Below are 16,317 nucleotides of genomic sequence, written 5' to 3'. Positions count from 1 at the left end.
AGAAATGGAAGGCTCTTCGATACCCATGGCCTCATCACTGTTTTGGTTTTCTCCATCATGGATTGCATTCTCGTCTTTGTCTGCTGCAGGGATTTACGCCCCTTGCATTCATTCATTTCGTCTTCCTTTCTGGTGTTGTGTTGTTTGTACGCTATTTTTTCCAGCTCTTCCTCAGTCCCTGCGTCTTGTAAAAGATCGTCAGGCAGGGACAACATCGAGATACCTACTCTACCTTTGCAGCCGACGAACAGAGCTTCATACGGTGACCTCTGAATCCCAGAATGAAAAGCTCTGTTTTTCGTTAAGTTGGACGAACCGCAGTCCATTACGCAAGCAGATAGTTTTTTCATCTTGCATTCAAGCACACAGCATATTTTTAATGTCCTGAGTTACTCTTTCGACGCTCCCCTGACTTTGAGAGTGGCGCGGCTTACCATGGACGAGCAATGTGGGCCAATACCGCTTTAGGCTGCTTACCACACTGTTTGCAAATTCTCTGCCTTTGTCCGACTGTACAACCGTTGGAGCACCAAGCAACAAATGTATCGATGAAGTTGCAGGCTACTTCTTCAGCTCTCTGATTTCAGAGCCCTGAGAGCTACAAACTTAGTGAGATGCTCTTGGTAGACCATTATAACCTTTTTATAGACCATTATAAACTATCAGCATGGACTGAAAATCGCTGAGATCCACCTGAAAACGGGAAATGAATTCCGAAAAAACCACTGGCTTGACCGCAAACACCTTTAACACCTTTCTGCTTTTTCTGGCAAGGCTCACAAAGGTAAATGTACAGCTCAGTATCATGATGGGTAACGTTCTTACACTTGGATGAAAGTTCTTCCAACATCCTGTCTCGCCCTCCATGACCAGTAGCCAGATGGGCCTTATTGCGTATGTCAAATAACTCTCCGCGTCCGCGACGTAAAATTAAATAGCACCCGTACCTCCTTTAACAGGATAGATCAACTTATTCTCGACCATCATTACGTCATAGTGTTTCGGCAGCCAATAGTCCCGTCGTTCCTTCTTCACCGTCATCTTAGTCTTTTTCGCATCGTTGACTAAGTCTTTAGTTTTGTTTGTGCGTGTGTTCTAATTTACTGTGCGGCCTATGTCTTCTAGAAGGAGACGCGTTGTGTTATCGTTTGCAAACAAAATAAAAGTCCTTGAACCTTTAGACAAAGGTGTGAGTCGTAAGCAGTTAGCTGAGACGTTTAACATGGAAAAACAATTTCAGACACAATAAAAATGGGAGTTCATCGGGAAAGACATAAAACAAGGAGCCTGAAGAGGCCGTATTAAAACTTTGTTTGCATTAGAGAGCATTGGGAAACCCTCTTAAAGGGCCGATTGTTTGCGAAAAGCCAAAAATGTTAGCTAAGAAAATCTAGTGTCTTCATTTAAAGCGAGCAATGGCTGGCTACGGAATTTCAAGGCAAGGCACGGTTTCGTGAGCTGGATTTACGTGGTGAAAAACTATCAGCAGCCCCTAAACAGCAAAAATTGTATTGCAAAATTCGAAATTGAAGCAGAATTTTATGACCCTGAATTTTTATACAACGCAGATGAGATAGGCCTTATTTGAAGCTTCTAAAAGAAACTAGTGCTCCTGGCCTTAAGGTAAGTGAAGACCGTGTTATCATGCTGCAATGTGCTGACTCTACGGGAAACCACATTTTCTTTCTGTTGATACGAAAAAATCATTTTCCAGAATCAACCAAAGGCCTGGATGACTGCTACTTTGTCTTGCGAATGGTACGATACAATACTTAAACCTGAAAATGGACATTTCAATTAATTCCTGACGCCGAACGTAACTAGTTTGTAGCAGCCAATAGGTCAATCTGTTATCGAAACTACGAAGCAGCATTATAGAAGATAACTGTTCTGGAAGGCTTTTGCAAGATGGAAATGAAGAAGGCATTGTGGCTCATCACCAGAAACTGAATTTAAAGACTGCGCTTTCAGAGTGGCGGAAAGCATTCAATCTGGCGGAGGCAACAACATTAAAAAAAGCTTGGAATAAATTGAAAGGCATTTCAACCAAAGACAAGGCGCAAAAGGACGAAGATTAAAAGAAGAAGCGTAAAAACAGAAGAAGGACATACCATCCTTTTGAAAATTCCTGGACGTTCTAATATAGGCGAGTGGCTTGCTTGTGATTCTTCAGACCCTGGATTCCAAATTATCTGTAATGATGAGATCACTCAAAAAAACTGATGGCCAGGAGGATGACATTGTAACCGAACCAGTTGTGGGAACGTCAGATGGAGAGACGTTTGCGTGCATTGGCACCGCGCGATCGTGGATGGAGCGGCAGCCTAAGTGAACATACACAGCTGCTCACCGTCGAGTGGCAGCGAGACTTGGCTGCTGCACGAAAACAGTTGAAGGCAAAAAAACAGAATGACCGATACGTCCAAGAACTGACAATGTATTTAAGCACAGTACTGTACAAAACTGTAACAACATTGTTTTTTTAGTCTTTAAATTAATATTACAGTAGTATGTAAACAAAAAAATAGCTTTTTTCTAATAAATGATCGGCTTTCATGATTTATCCAATTATCGAGATATTTGAATAATCCGCATTTGGTCCGATCCCGAATCGTCCGTGTCGTTGGAGTTCTACTGAAGCTTTCTTTTCCAGATTTCTGGAAATAAATTCTTTCATTGCAATCATAAGATTAATCTTGTCATCCCTGTCTTGATGAACACTAAGGAGGAGTATCTGGGTTAGTCTCGACTGTGTCATTTATGATCTGAGGCTAGTTTTAAGTCGTCGAAGGCTCAGAGGATGCCTACGATCCTGGAACTATCAATTACAATGATCAGGAGAATAACTTCCTGAAATAGTGCTTTAACTTCACCACGTGCAGCAGTAAGTTGTCTTCCAATGGAGGCTACTTTATATGGTTGTACACCAGTCGTAATGGATCGCAGCATTTCGAGCTGTGCATGAAGTCTGTCGAGTTTAAAGTATTCGCAGTAAGGAATTGTTTTGCAGGACGTAACAAGTATCACTTCCAGATGGCCTGTCGCTTTATATCTTCATGGTTGAACCTACGATCAGTGTAACCAAGAAATAGATCAAGCATTTCAAACAGATCTTTCTTAAATCTTCGTGTCCACGAGACAATTCTTCGTGAACAGACGAAATTTCTGTATATGTTTCAATCTCGCTGTCATGTTTCGTGCCCTTGAGAAATTTGGGTCCTTCAGATTTAGGTCCTTAGAATAAGCTTTGGCTTTCTCTAGTAGAAGATCAAACGCTTCCGTAATCCTTAGCTTCGCAGGAGACAGTTTTAGAAGATATATAGACCGTTTCACTCTGGCTGTATTAAAGTTTGGATTCTGCAGAGATCAGCCAGTTTTTTTGCAGACGTCAAACACTTCAATAACGAATGTTATGCAGAAAGTAGTCTAAAATTTTTCGAGCTGCTTCGCGTAGTGTACCCGCATAACTGACTATCTTACGTCTCTAATTGAGCTCAGGGCATTCAGTACTTCGCTCACTGTTTTCTGGACCCAGTCATAATTTTCGCTGCAATGTTTGAAAGATTTTACGCTTACAGCTCATCGAATCTGATACACTGGTATCAAACAGTGAACTTCAGGATTTGGACTCGACACCAGATGGCAGCACATATGCCTACACGTTTTTTCGTTTTTGTGGATTCAAGAATTATATGTGAGACTTATTTCACTGTCACTAAGGCAATGTACAATGCACCACAGCTTTTTGAAACCTCCTGTTGTGCAAGATACAAACAATAGTAACTGCAGTTGATATAACAGCTCTTTGACCGGTCTGTGAGAAGGATTTCGTTCACACCGTTGTTTTGCCATGACGCATCAGCTGCACTATTGCAGCAATGGGCGCATAGAAACTCCATTGCTAGTGGGAGTTAGGGGACTGATGACCTCAGATGTTAAGTCCCATAGTGCTTAGAGCCATTTGCTAGTGACAGTCTTAGAAGGATGTCAAGAATGGTAGTTGCCAACGTTTGTGCCCTGAAGCGGACTGTGTAAACCCTGATTTTTTTTGTTTTTTACTTCGATCTTCCTAGGGTCGCTGTAATGTACACAAAGAGTGAACTGCTCCTTGCCAGCGACGTCTGTCTTTGAACCTGCCGTAATTCTGTAAAACAGAGAACTTTGTATTTACCGCACTGTGTGTCATGTAACCCATAATTTCCAGTATTTCGTTATGTACCGTTGGCGCCTATCAAGCGTCGCGGCACTTCTGCCAGATGTTCATATCTGATGCAACGTTCTTCCTTTACAGAAAAGTATCATGATGTTTGAGGCCGCCCGAAAGCGGCCCAGTCTAACGCGCTGCTTCCCTAGAGGGAAGGCGTGCCGGTCCCCGGCACCGCCCGGCGGATTAGTCTCGAGGTCCGGTGTGCTGACCAGCCTGTGGATGGTTTTTAAGGCGGTTTTCCATCTAACGCGGTGAATGCGGGCTCGTTCGCCTTATTCTGCCTCAGTTACACTGCGTTGGCGATTGCTGCACAAACACCGTTTCCACATACACGTACACTGTAATTATTCTACCACACAAACATTGGTGTTGCACTTGTCTGGTATGAGACGTTCCCGGGCGGGGGGGTCCACTGGGGGCCGAACCGCACAATAACCCTGGGTTCGGTGTGGGGGCGGCGGTGGGGTGGGTGGGTGGACTGCTGAGTCCTGTTGTGAACCACTGAGGGCTAAGGCGGGACGAAGCCTCTCTGTCGTTTCTAGGTCCCCAGTTTAATACATACGTACATCATGATGTTTCTATGGCCATCATTTCGTTTCCTGTTCTGTCCAAGAACCTGAGTAAGCTGATAATTAGTAGCAAAGCGGTTGTATATTTCTCCCGATGGTCAGCGGATGTCGCGTGCGCAGGCCGACCACACGTGTACTGTTTTCATGCTGCTGAATAATTTTGACAGGCTCTCGATGAAAAAGGATCTTGACTTTTAATTTGAACTTTTCTGTAGCTTTTTTTCTATAAACAGAAAGCATCTTTAAGGAAAGCAGATTCTTCCTGTGGTCTTCTGTTGGTCACTTGTGGATAGACCTAATGAGGTCACAGCAGAGAACGCTGTCACTCTTGTCTTCTTAATGTAGCCACGGATAAGACAACCTATTACGGTTTACAGGAGCTTCTATTCCTTCGTGTAAACTTATGGTACGATGGAAAGAATATAGTTGGACTTTTTAGAACTTTAAACATTGAAAGATACAACAATCTGATCCAGTTTTGACCAAAAATTGTTGTCAACCACAATCTGAATCGCATATTTGCTGATGTAAAGCGTAATTTTTATCGCTGACTCTGCCTGTAAATCATGTTCATTTCTTATTTGTGGGGGAGGGAGGGGGCGGGGTCATATCCGAAACAGAGAATGCTGGCTCGTAGAGCTTTGTCTCATCGTGGCCCAACATTATAACACAGCAACAATTCTACCATTATCTATCCGACGTCTGCCGTTCCACAGATTGTTGCATATACTCCGTTTAGTGTGATATCCCTGATGCTATAATGTTATAAAAACGGATAGTGGCATGGTGATTATCAATAAATAAGTTTTTTCGATGTGTCTTGCTTCATTGTGGGATACAGTGTTAGAGAGGGCCGTGTGACAACATCGCAGCACTTCCATCCCCTTCACAAAGCTGTACGTAATAACTTACTTGGCGAATTAAGTATCAGAAAATCTGACCAATTGTTACGGTATGTAGGACTGGATAATCGAGGCATTGAAACTAAATTTTTTTATGCCAGAGATGATAAATTATTAAAAAAGAGGCACAAGTATAAGGAGCGAACCGGTATGCTGGTTAGAGAGCAGATTAGAGCTCCATCACGGTTCAGTTACGGCGAATGAAACCTGACCCACATCTACCGCCCTACCCCAATGAAAGCTACGACAGTAACGGAATGAACAGTGGCTTATAGCTGGGATATTCGTCATGGTAAAAGTGAGAAGGCGTAAACCTTAATACCAATAGGGTGGCCAATAGTAAAATAAGGTGAGAGAAAACGAGTTCGGTAGGTGAGTGTTGAAGATAGGAACAGAACCCATTCTCTCGCAGGAAGCAGAAAAACCAGTTCTTTCGTCAGCAGCTAATATCCAGGGTAAGAAGTCCTTAAGGTCTTGCCTTCATCGGAATGCTACTTCTAAAAAATAAAATAGGATGCGGCAGAAAAAAGACCAGCGCATCTAAAAGCAGTCAACGCAGAATTAAGGGAGAATTAAGGGAGAATGGTCAAGGCGGGTGTCAGAGAATAAGGAATCTTCATTATTCCGGCCACAGCATTCGGCGGGAGAACCTGCTGCTCAGGTAGTCCTTAATACATGGGAGTCGAGATCACATTCCGTATTCAAGACCATAACATCTGGCGTTTGTTCGTAATGTTGCTCAACAATGGAGGTAGCCGAACTGCAGCCACCTGATGTGACTCCCAGTTGCTTGAAACTCGAAGCAGTTGTCATTCTAGGACGGTTTGAAGTGGAACTGTTCCAAAAATATTACATTCTGTCACTTAACATGCCATCAACGGCCTTCTCGTGCTCAGTGTAGATGAAAAATGCGAGGTTTCTGGACTGGAAGGCGATGCAATGGCAATCTACTCGTATGTAATGACAACATACTCGTATAGCGTAAAGCGCAGCGCTCTAACTAGTGAGACGAGGATACGGTAACATACAAAACAAAGTTTACACGATTCACAGACAGATGGCGCTTTCAACTTCCGTCCACAACATTAGGTTAACTGAAGATTGTGGTGACATGAAGAGCTTCCGGCCACAAAGTTAAATACAATTAACTTGCTGAATCACAATAAACAGCGGACTCCGTACGAAGAGAGAAACTTAAGGAAAGAGGAAGGCGTCACTATGGCATACGTGTGACTAGTCCAGTCCGTAGCGAAACATGCCAGTCCACTGACACAGGCAGGTCCACAAACTGTGTTTGGGCTCTAGCGTGGATTCAACACAGTACATGAACCTCCAACGTTCGTTGTAGCCATGCTGACAAGATGTCTAGCACCTTGCGTTGCCTGTAGCAGTGCATCTTTCCACAAGCGGCAATGAAATTTTGTTCGAGTTTCAAGCGGGAATATATCGTATATACTAGACAGGATATACTGTATGTCTGAGGTAAACAAAAACAAATATTACTGAAGAATTGTTTGATTGGTAGTAGTGTAAATGGAATAAAGTGACGCAAGGGTAATGATACACGGCCTCAGAGCTGCTGAATGGCACAGGCCCATGTGAGTACGCTACCTGCAGAGGATGACTGCTTACTTGCTCATTCTCACGGCGAATACGACATTCAGGGCTGACTTCTACAGCATTCAGCACTGTTACGAAAGAAGATGGTGTGGGTAATATTTGTGTTATTGCTTCAGTGTATACGTTCACATCAAAACTAGTGTATGATGACGCTTTCGACAATGGGACTTTGATTAGGTTGTTTCTTTAATTCCTACATAGCAGCTTGCATTGAATTATTATATAACACGTAAATCCCTTAAAACGTCCCGATGCTTACAATGATGGCTGTTCGATGTGGAAGCACTTAAGGCCACATAAATAAGTAAAAGGCATTAAATACAGTGTGGTGAAGTAACAATGTGTGGTCTGATGCGAGGTCAGTATGGAGTAAGATCTGCCAACTACTGGTTCCATTCACATATCACTGTCCTACAAGTGCCCCTGTGCGAACCGACCGAAATGCCATGTTGTGAAACGTCCGTTCCCCGAAGACGGACACCGAGCGAGGTGACGCAGTGGTTTAAAGAACTCTATTCTCATTCGAGAGGACAGCAGTTAAAATCCCCGTCTGACCATGCAGATTTAGCAGTCATGTGGTTTCGCTGTTGGCTGGAATGAATGCCTGGAAGGTTCCTTTGATACGTACATGTACGCCTTTTGTCTACAGTGTTAATCGGTTACTTCGCCAGTGTACATCACGTAACACATTTTATGAGGTACGAATTCTCCGCGGGACATGCACTGTAGATAGCATATTTAAGTGGTCGTAACACAGACTGAGTTCTAGTCCAGTCGATTGCCAGAAAATCGATGATGACCAGTAGTATTAACATTAGGTTTACAACTTAGCTTTCGCCATTTTGCAGTAGATGGAAGTAGCAGCACGTGGTGGTGCAGGTGGTAGATCGTCATACAATAAGCTTAAGCATTTAATACAACGCCGTCAAAATATCAGACGATTTGTGATTGCATCATACAGTTACTCTCCAGAATTGTTTCAACGCTTCAAGGACGGTGCTTTTGATCTCGAAGAGAGAAGGTTTTCTAAGCTGTTGAAATCGATGGAAACAATCACAGGAGATAGTTGTCGAAAGTAGGTGGATCATGTGAGCGGAGCACTGGAAGACAAATTGCCCAAACACAGCGATAGACATGAAAAGGTGACGTTTCAGCATGACAGTGCTCGACCCTGTGTCGCAAAACCAGTCTTCCCACATTGCCCCCTCTGACTAGCACCTTTTTCCAACAGTAACATCCGGCCTGGCTGACCAGCGCCTCCGTTCATAAGAGTAAAAGTAAAATTCAATCGATCCATGGATCTCTTCAAAAGACGTCCAGTTCTCCCGCCACAGGATTTGAATGCCGCCCGAAATATGGGAGAAAGTAGTGGCCAGCGATGGCAAATATTCTGAATCGTAAATTTTTGTAATTTTTTTTTACACTGATGCCTCGAACTTCGAGAAAGAACCACAGAAGCAAAGTTGTGGACATAATAGTAGTAAAAAGAAAAGTAAATTGTTTTACTCTTGATTTAGTTTTAGTCACACTATTTTCCTTCAGAATTAAACTCGGAGATCCAAAGTTGATATATTAAACTTAGTATTATCTCTTGACCGTTTGATTGTGCTTTATAAGTAGTACTTACTAACCTAGCAGATTTATTGCAGTTTGGATGCCAGAACTCGTGAAGCTCATACCTGGAACAAAAGAAAGCGTTTCATTGACAGAACAGGATGCTTCCTTATAATCAAACATTATAAATTAGCATGCAAAGTGTGGCAATGCTCTATTAACTGCTTCATTAACGAAGATTACAGTTTATTGGTATGACCATTTTCGGGCAAATTAGTTCATCTTCAGGTCTAAAATTTGTAGAGTATGATAGCTATCATACTCTACAAATTTTAGATCTAAAGACAGCCATATTTTTATAAGAATTATACCTAAATTTAGTTGGTTAACATGCTGCAGAAACCGCTTTAGAAAAACTTTGTTTCTGACAACTGATTCAGAACACACAAATTCATTCACTAGCAACTGGGTTCGCAAGTCATTAGTTTTGTTATTGTAAGTAAGGTGCTGTACATGCAATAAGGCCAGCGGCTGCTCTCACTTGCGGCCTTTTCCGGTAAACACAGCTCTTCTTCTGGCAGTGTAACTGATGAGATGTCATTAATGTACACAAGAAAAAGCAATGGTCCTAAGATGGATCCTTGTGGGACACCACATGTAATTTCTTCCCATTCTGATGATGACTGATGACTTAATTCACTAGTCCCTTGCACTGACACCCTTTGTTTCCTGTTACGTGTTATGACTTGAACCATTTTGCAGCACTGCCTGTGACACCATAGAATTCTAATTTATTTGAAAGGATGTTGTGGTTCACACAATCGAATGCCTTGACAAATCACAGAAAATACCTGCTGCTTGTAACTTGTTATTTAATGAATTAAGTACATTTTCACCGTCGGTGTAAATAGCCTTCTCGATATCAGAACCTTTCAGAAATCCAAACTGTGTTCTTGATAATATGTTATTTGCGGTCAGATGGTTAAGAAGCTGCCTGTACATTACTTTTTCAAAAATTCTTGAGAATGCTGGCAAAATTGAAATAGGCCTGTAGTTCGATGGTATCTCTTTATCCCATTTCTTGAATAGAGGCTTAACATCTGCATATTTTAGTCAATCAGGAAACGTCCCAGTTGTAATTGACTGGTTACACAAGTAACTTAGAATTGCACTAAACTCTCAAGAACAGCCGGCCGAAGTGGCCGTGCGGTTAAAGGCGCTGCAGTCTGGAACCGCAAGACCGCTACGGTCGCAGGTTCGAATCCTGCCTCGGGCATGGATGTTTGTGATGTCCTTAGGTTAGTTAGGTTTAACTAGTTCTAAGTTCTAGGGGACTAATGACCTCAGCAGTTGAGTCCCATAGTGCTCAGAGCCATTTTTTTCACAAGAACACGCCTTAATTAACTTTGTTGATATTTCATTGCAACCACTAGAATGGTTTGTTTTTAAAGACTTTATTATGGAAGTTATTTCTTTTGGTGAAGTGAGTGACATATTCATGTACCTGAAGCTGTTTGTAAAGGCTAGTTTCAGATATTCAAGGGCATTATTTACTGATCCTGACAATCCCATTCTATCAGTAACTTGTTAACTAGATTTGCCACATTATGCCCATCGGTTACTAATGTGTCATCTACCCTTAGTGCAATTTGCTCCTGTTCCTTTCTGGTTCTACCAGTCTCTTCTTTCACTGTATCCCATATTGTTTTTATTTTGTTCCCTGACATTGCTATCTTCTTCTCGTAGTGCATTTGTTTAGATGTCTGAATGACCTTTTTTAATATTTTACAGTATTCCTTGTACTTAGCTATATCGTCAGCATTGGAGCTATTATTGGTCGACAAATACATTTTCCTTTTTGTCTTACAAGAAATCTTTATTCCTTGCGTAATCTATGGTTTTAAATGGTTTAATTTGAGTAACTTTTAGAGGAAAATAGTTTTCAAACATTTACCATGTAAATGCATATTTTTTTCAGTTTTCATGGAGTGGCCTTAGAGCTATGTTTTCCTTTACAAGTGCCAAGGACCTTATCGACCATACGACTCTTGTACGACCCTCTACCACTTCGTTCAAGACCTCCCTCGAGCTTGTGTGTGTGTGTGTGTGTGTGTGTGTGTGTGTGTGTGTGTGTGTGTGTTTTGTCCATAGTGTAAGTTAGGTAGGTTAACTAGTGCGTAGACTTAGGGACCGATGACCTCTGCAGTTTGGTCCCATAAGACCTTACCACAAATTTTCACTTCTTTCTGTCGAGTGCCCTTTTTGTCCATTTGGTGTTCATTCTAGCTGTGTCCTGGCGGATGTTATTTCGCCATCTGATTCGCTGTCTTCCCCCTTCTTTCTTTCTTTCCAGCTAATGTTCTGCAGAATGATATTGTAGCCAGGCTATCTTCCGTCAGGCTATCTTCCGTCAGGCTATCTTCCGTCAGGCTATCTTCCGTCAGGCTATCTTCCGTCAGGCTATCTTCCGTCAGGCTATCTTCCGTCAGGCTATCTTCCGTCAGGCTATCTTCCGTCAGGCTATCTTCCGTCAGGCTATCTTCCGTCAGGCTATCTTCCTATACGGCCTGCCCAGTTGAACCATCTTTAGCACTTCGACGATATTACAGCGTTTGTACAGCTCGATTTTTCCTTCGTCTCTAACCTTCCATTTCATGATATTTTCATCGTACCCAAGTCCAAACATTGTGATTGATATTTTACTTTTAAATATTAATAGTTTTTCTTCATTTTTATTTGTAAATACAAGTGCTCTTTTCCTTAAAATTTTGCTAAAACTAAAAAGTTTTGTTCGCTGTGGCAGATATTTCTTTAGCTGTTTTAATATCTGGTGTTTAAAAGGACTCCTTAAGTACCTGAAGCGTTCGTATGTCAAAGTGACTTCATCTACAGCGAATGGTGTATCACTTCAAATTTTTTACTTATGCCCAGATATTCTTCATTAACACGTAACCCCTTTTTTTGCATCATTCTGATTAATTTCTTTCTAAAATTACTTATTAATGGTAATCATCTGCGTACGCATGTCTTATCATATTCATGCCCTGCAGTTGGATCCCTTGTAGATTAGTTTCAGTAAATTCTCCACGATCTTCTTCCGCCTTAGAGTTAGTAAGAGTATATGATGGACGATATGCTTAATTAGTGTTGTGACTATACTTAACAAAAACTGAAATAGTTTCTTTCAGAGTGCTTTAGACACATTGAATTTTAGTTCATTCACGTGTAAAGTTTTAATATCTAGTATTTTGCTTTATAATGCCAAAGAAAACACGAAAGGTCGGAAACACTTATATTAATTCAATCATTTGAGAACAAGTGACATTGTTAGTTTACGAATATTGTTGAACGATCCGTTTTTTTCTTATGTTTCGCGTCTTTGGTGTAATACTCTTTATGTAAGAGAGTAGGTGTCACATATTTGCTTTCAATACTTTTCCAGGTACTTTTTGATGAAGACAGTGCTAATCCACCTTAGGAGGGCCAATGTTACACGTAAACAATTTTCTTAGGACTTTAAGTTTTTTACTCATATGACAGATTTAAAAATAGTGTAACACTTCGTAGAAAAAGCTGAAAATAAGACCATTGTGGTTTATGATTTACAGATTTAACCAACCACATAACAGCAATAACTCAAAATTACGCCGTCGTCTGTTAGCACTTACTGTAGGGCAACTCTGTTTACTCCAGTGAAGAGCGTCTTACACAACCTCTTCAAATTAACGTTTCAAGTCTATTTATAACCGATATTAGCACTCCCAGAAATAATTTTCACTTTACAGCGGAGTATTTCCAGATTTGAAACTTACTGGCAGATTAAAATTGTGTGCTGGACCGGGATTAACCATGTTTGGAGAGTAGGAAGTACAGCTGTAAAGGCGAGTCATGAGTCGTACCTGGGTAGCTCTGCCGTTACAGCATTTGCCATAGAAAGGCAAAGGTTCATAGTTCGAACTGCGACCTTGTTCCAGCGACTAATTTAATCCCAAGAAAAATGGAGTGTTTTCAATGATAGTTACCCTCCCAATACTCGGCTCTGCCGATTTAGGAAACTTACGGGAAACTGAAATCTGTTGATAGACTTTTGAAGCCCGCCCGTACTGGCCGTGAGTGGAGTGTCTTCGACAGGTGCCGCGACGTCGCGTGACCCGGCTGCGCAGTGTGTGTCACCAGCGCGGCGGCTGCGTGGGCGGCAGGCCTGCCCCTAGTTTCATCACCTGCCGCTTGTCCGCACCACCTGCCCCGCCAGCGCCGTAATGTCAGACTCAAGTTCGCTACGTTCTGTGTACATCGTTTTGCCGTATACAGACTGCTGCATAACACAAAATTACTTTTACTTTTGATGCCTCTCTCCCGTTTATTAGGCCCAACCGAATCTTTCTCGGCATTTCACACAGGTGGATCTGATATGAAAAATTTAGTAAATATTAGACTGGCACACGTTGCGCAATAACGTATTAAGTGGAATCTTTATGTGCTTAACAGTTTTTGGATGGCATTTCAATACAAAGCATTTGAACAAAAAATAATACGAATATCTAGAATGCCACGCTGTCATAAGACTTTGTTGTGTCCAATGTACCGTCCCGACAGACTCACCCGAAGTTGGTCAAGACTGAAGGACATTTCTCTACTTCCAAATAACTTGGAAATGGAGGGTCGATTTCAACTGTGGCTCCATTTTCTTTAGGATAGTAAACGTGAAGTATCGTTTTCAACTTCTTCCCTGATGCTTGAGGCATTTGTTGAGTTCTGGACAAAGGCGTAAAATAATTTCCCAGCTACGTTTGGACTGTTCTGAAAATAACCGAACTGGGGTTGCCGATTTACTAATGTGGATGAGAAGACACCACAAGTCAATTTTATCTCCCGTAATTGTGGTCCTTGTTTTCTAAAAATTGAAATTGTCTTTCTTACTGATTGGCCCTTTCCGGTAATGCGAATACTGCTAGTTTTCTAGTCCAAGTGAGTGGAAAACATATACGAAAAGCCGGTAACTTTCAAAGGCAAAGCTTCTGGACGTTGCAGATGGCTGTGGATATCTAAGAATTTTGAAGCACAGAATGGGAAAATTTTGATTCCAATGAAGACGTTATGGGAGCTATTAATGGTTATTCCGCTTACTTTCCAGGACTGTCCTTCGGGAATATAATCTATTCACTGGAAAAAAACCTAAGGGGAGAAGCTATGATTTAGTGCACTTTCGGTCAGTGTAACCTGAGAAATTTTCTCCTTGCACACAATTTTAACTGAAATTGTTGTTGTGGTTTTCAGTCCTGAGACTGGTTTGATGCAGCTCTCAATGCTATTATTCTTCATAAAATGCATGTCTTACAAAAATCATCTAATTTCGTTCTGAGCCATTCCTATATTGAACAAAAACAGTTAAGAGAAAGCTGTTGAGAAATTCAAGATGATTATCAACAACTGGCGGCAAGATTGGGTGTTCATCCTCAACATAACGAAATTTCACTGCACAGATGTCTGAAAAAAAATTCATGTATGTAATTTGGTTAAATGATCTACGACCAGCCAGTGGAATCTCTCGCAACTCTCCAGTATCTAGTGTTATCATCCCGAGGATTTCAAGGTTAAACGACAATATAAATTCACAAGAAGATCGATTACAACTCTCTTGTCCGACAGTTTGCCTAGCCTTTATCGACGATATCCGATTCCTACCACCAGCACTAAGAAACAGAGGAGATTCAAAGAAGAGTTAGGTGATTCCTTAAGGGTTTGTTTACCCCCAACTTCTGAATGTTTAAGCAGGAGATGCAAACATGAAAGACTGTGTGTTACATAAAAGCTTACTCTTCAAATTCAGATTGCATGTTCCACATAGTCTACAAACATTAATTCCTCTTGCATGCATATCAGTTAATGTGAAATTCGAAGAGATACTGGCCTGCCTCACCTGGAAGACATTTTATAAGACTAATAAATGCTTACGCGAGTACACTTCTGTATACGAGACACAGGCGACAAAATGCCTAGGTTAATTTCTTCTTTCAGTGAACACAAAATGTTATACTTTGTGTAACTTCGTAAATCTTGCATCCGTTGCTCTTAATTGTTTCTAGTTTCACGAAAATTTAGTGTCTTTCGGGTTTTATATCGTTCAAATAATTATATTATTATTATGGAGAAATTTATTCAACTAAGTTATATTACCGCAGGTAATTTCTAAATTGTACTGATAAAGTTTCGTACAATTAAGATTATACTCACACATGTGTGACATTTTCTCGATTGCCCAACACACGACCATTTTCTTCTGAAGAAAATATTCTGAGTTGCTAAAGCTTCTTCATTCTTTAAATATCTATACCGACAAATGGCTCTGAGCATTGTGGGACTTAACATCTGAGGTCATCAGTCCCCTAGAACTTAGAACTACTTAAACCTAACTAACCTAAGGACATCACACACATCCATGCCCGAGGCAGGATTCGAACCTGCGACCGTAGCGGTCGCGCGATTCCAAACTGTAGCGCGTAGAACCGGTCGGCCACATCGGCCGGCTATCTATATCGACATTTCGATACCACCACTGTGGTAATATTCACGAGCACCTTTCTTGATTGAATGAATATTTTGCCGGTTTTTTAAAACTGCTATTTTAAGCCGACACTGATTATGGAGTAAAAGTTTATACACGTCGAGGCAGCTAAGACAGGCCACCACAAACATATCCAGAACAAATATACCGAGGCGCGCTTTCGCCAAGTTATGGCAGACAACGTAGTAAAATTCATGTTCCCCTGCCGACGCTAGTTATCTAAATAAATAAAAGAATAATATCTTTCAGTTTCAAAATTGCAACAGTTGCTTCAGTGACGCCTTAGGTGCGTCCTGTGTTCTCTGTACGCTCGTATGAAGCAACTACATCAGTTTATATTCAACAATGGTTTCGTAGGTTAATATGGACTTCAAGGGATGCGATCTGTGAGAAATACATACACTGACCTTCTCGGATCTGTCTGTGAACGCAGATGCTGAAATTCTGAATGCTATGTACGTATCCTCTTAAGATCATAGCCATCGACAATAGTGCATCATCTAGCTCTTCCTGGAATTTGCTTACTTCTGACAATAAGAATGTTTTGTCCGAATAACGCACAGATGAAGCTGCACAGTGAGACAACTCTGGCCAACTATCCACCTAAGGATATCGATGTTTAATTCTACATTACACTGTTGCGTTATTTGCATTAAAAATTTTCGGAACTTCGCAAAGATAGAAAAATACAACAGTGATTCGCCACTGAAATTTACACAATCATGGTCTCCAAACCTTGAAATATTGGCAACCCCGGTTTCCACAGTGCGATTATAGTTGCTGAATTTAAGTGATGCCAAAACATTTACCTATGCTTAGTAAACCCAGAAACGTCGGAATAGAGGTAAGTATAGCGAATAAGTCCGAATCCACAAAATTATGATCGCAAAGAAGCTAGTT

At 41.3% G+C, this 16,317-nt stretch overlaps 1 protein-coding gene across 3 annotated transcripts in view; it reads right to left on the bottom strand.

Moving 5' to 3' along the window:
* Positions 1-16,317, bottom strand: part of LOC126481500 (cell growth regulator with RING finger domain protein 1-like) — a 391,341-nt gene that overhangs the window by 20,288 nt on the left and 354,736 nt on the right. For 2 of the 3 annotated variants that reach the window (XM_050105288.1, XM_050105289.1), the window contains exon 3: positions 8,930-8,977. The exons of the other annotated variant lie outside the window; for it this stretch is intronic. In XM_050105288.1, coding sequence (XP_049961245.1) covers positions 8,930-8,977 — 48 coding nt within the window. The remainder of the gene's footprint in view (positions 1-8,929; positions 8,978-16,317) is intronic. 3 annotated transcript variants of the gene reach the window in all.

Source organism: Schistocerca serialis, chromosome 5 (assembly GCF_023864345.2).
Source record: "Schistocerca serialis cubense isolate TAMUIC-IGC-003099 chromosome 5, iqSchSeri2.2, whole genome shotgun sequence".
Classification (NCBI taxonomy): Eukaryota; Metazoa; Arthropoda; class Insecta; order Orthoptera; family Acrididae; genus Schistocerca; species Schistocerca serialis.
The sequence above is the reverse complement of the archived record's forward strand: the minus strand, read 5'-3'. Positions and strand labels throughout refer to the sequence as shown.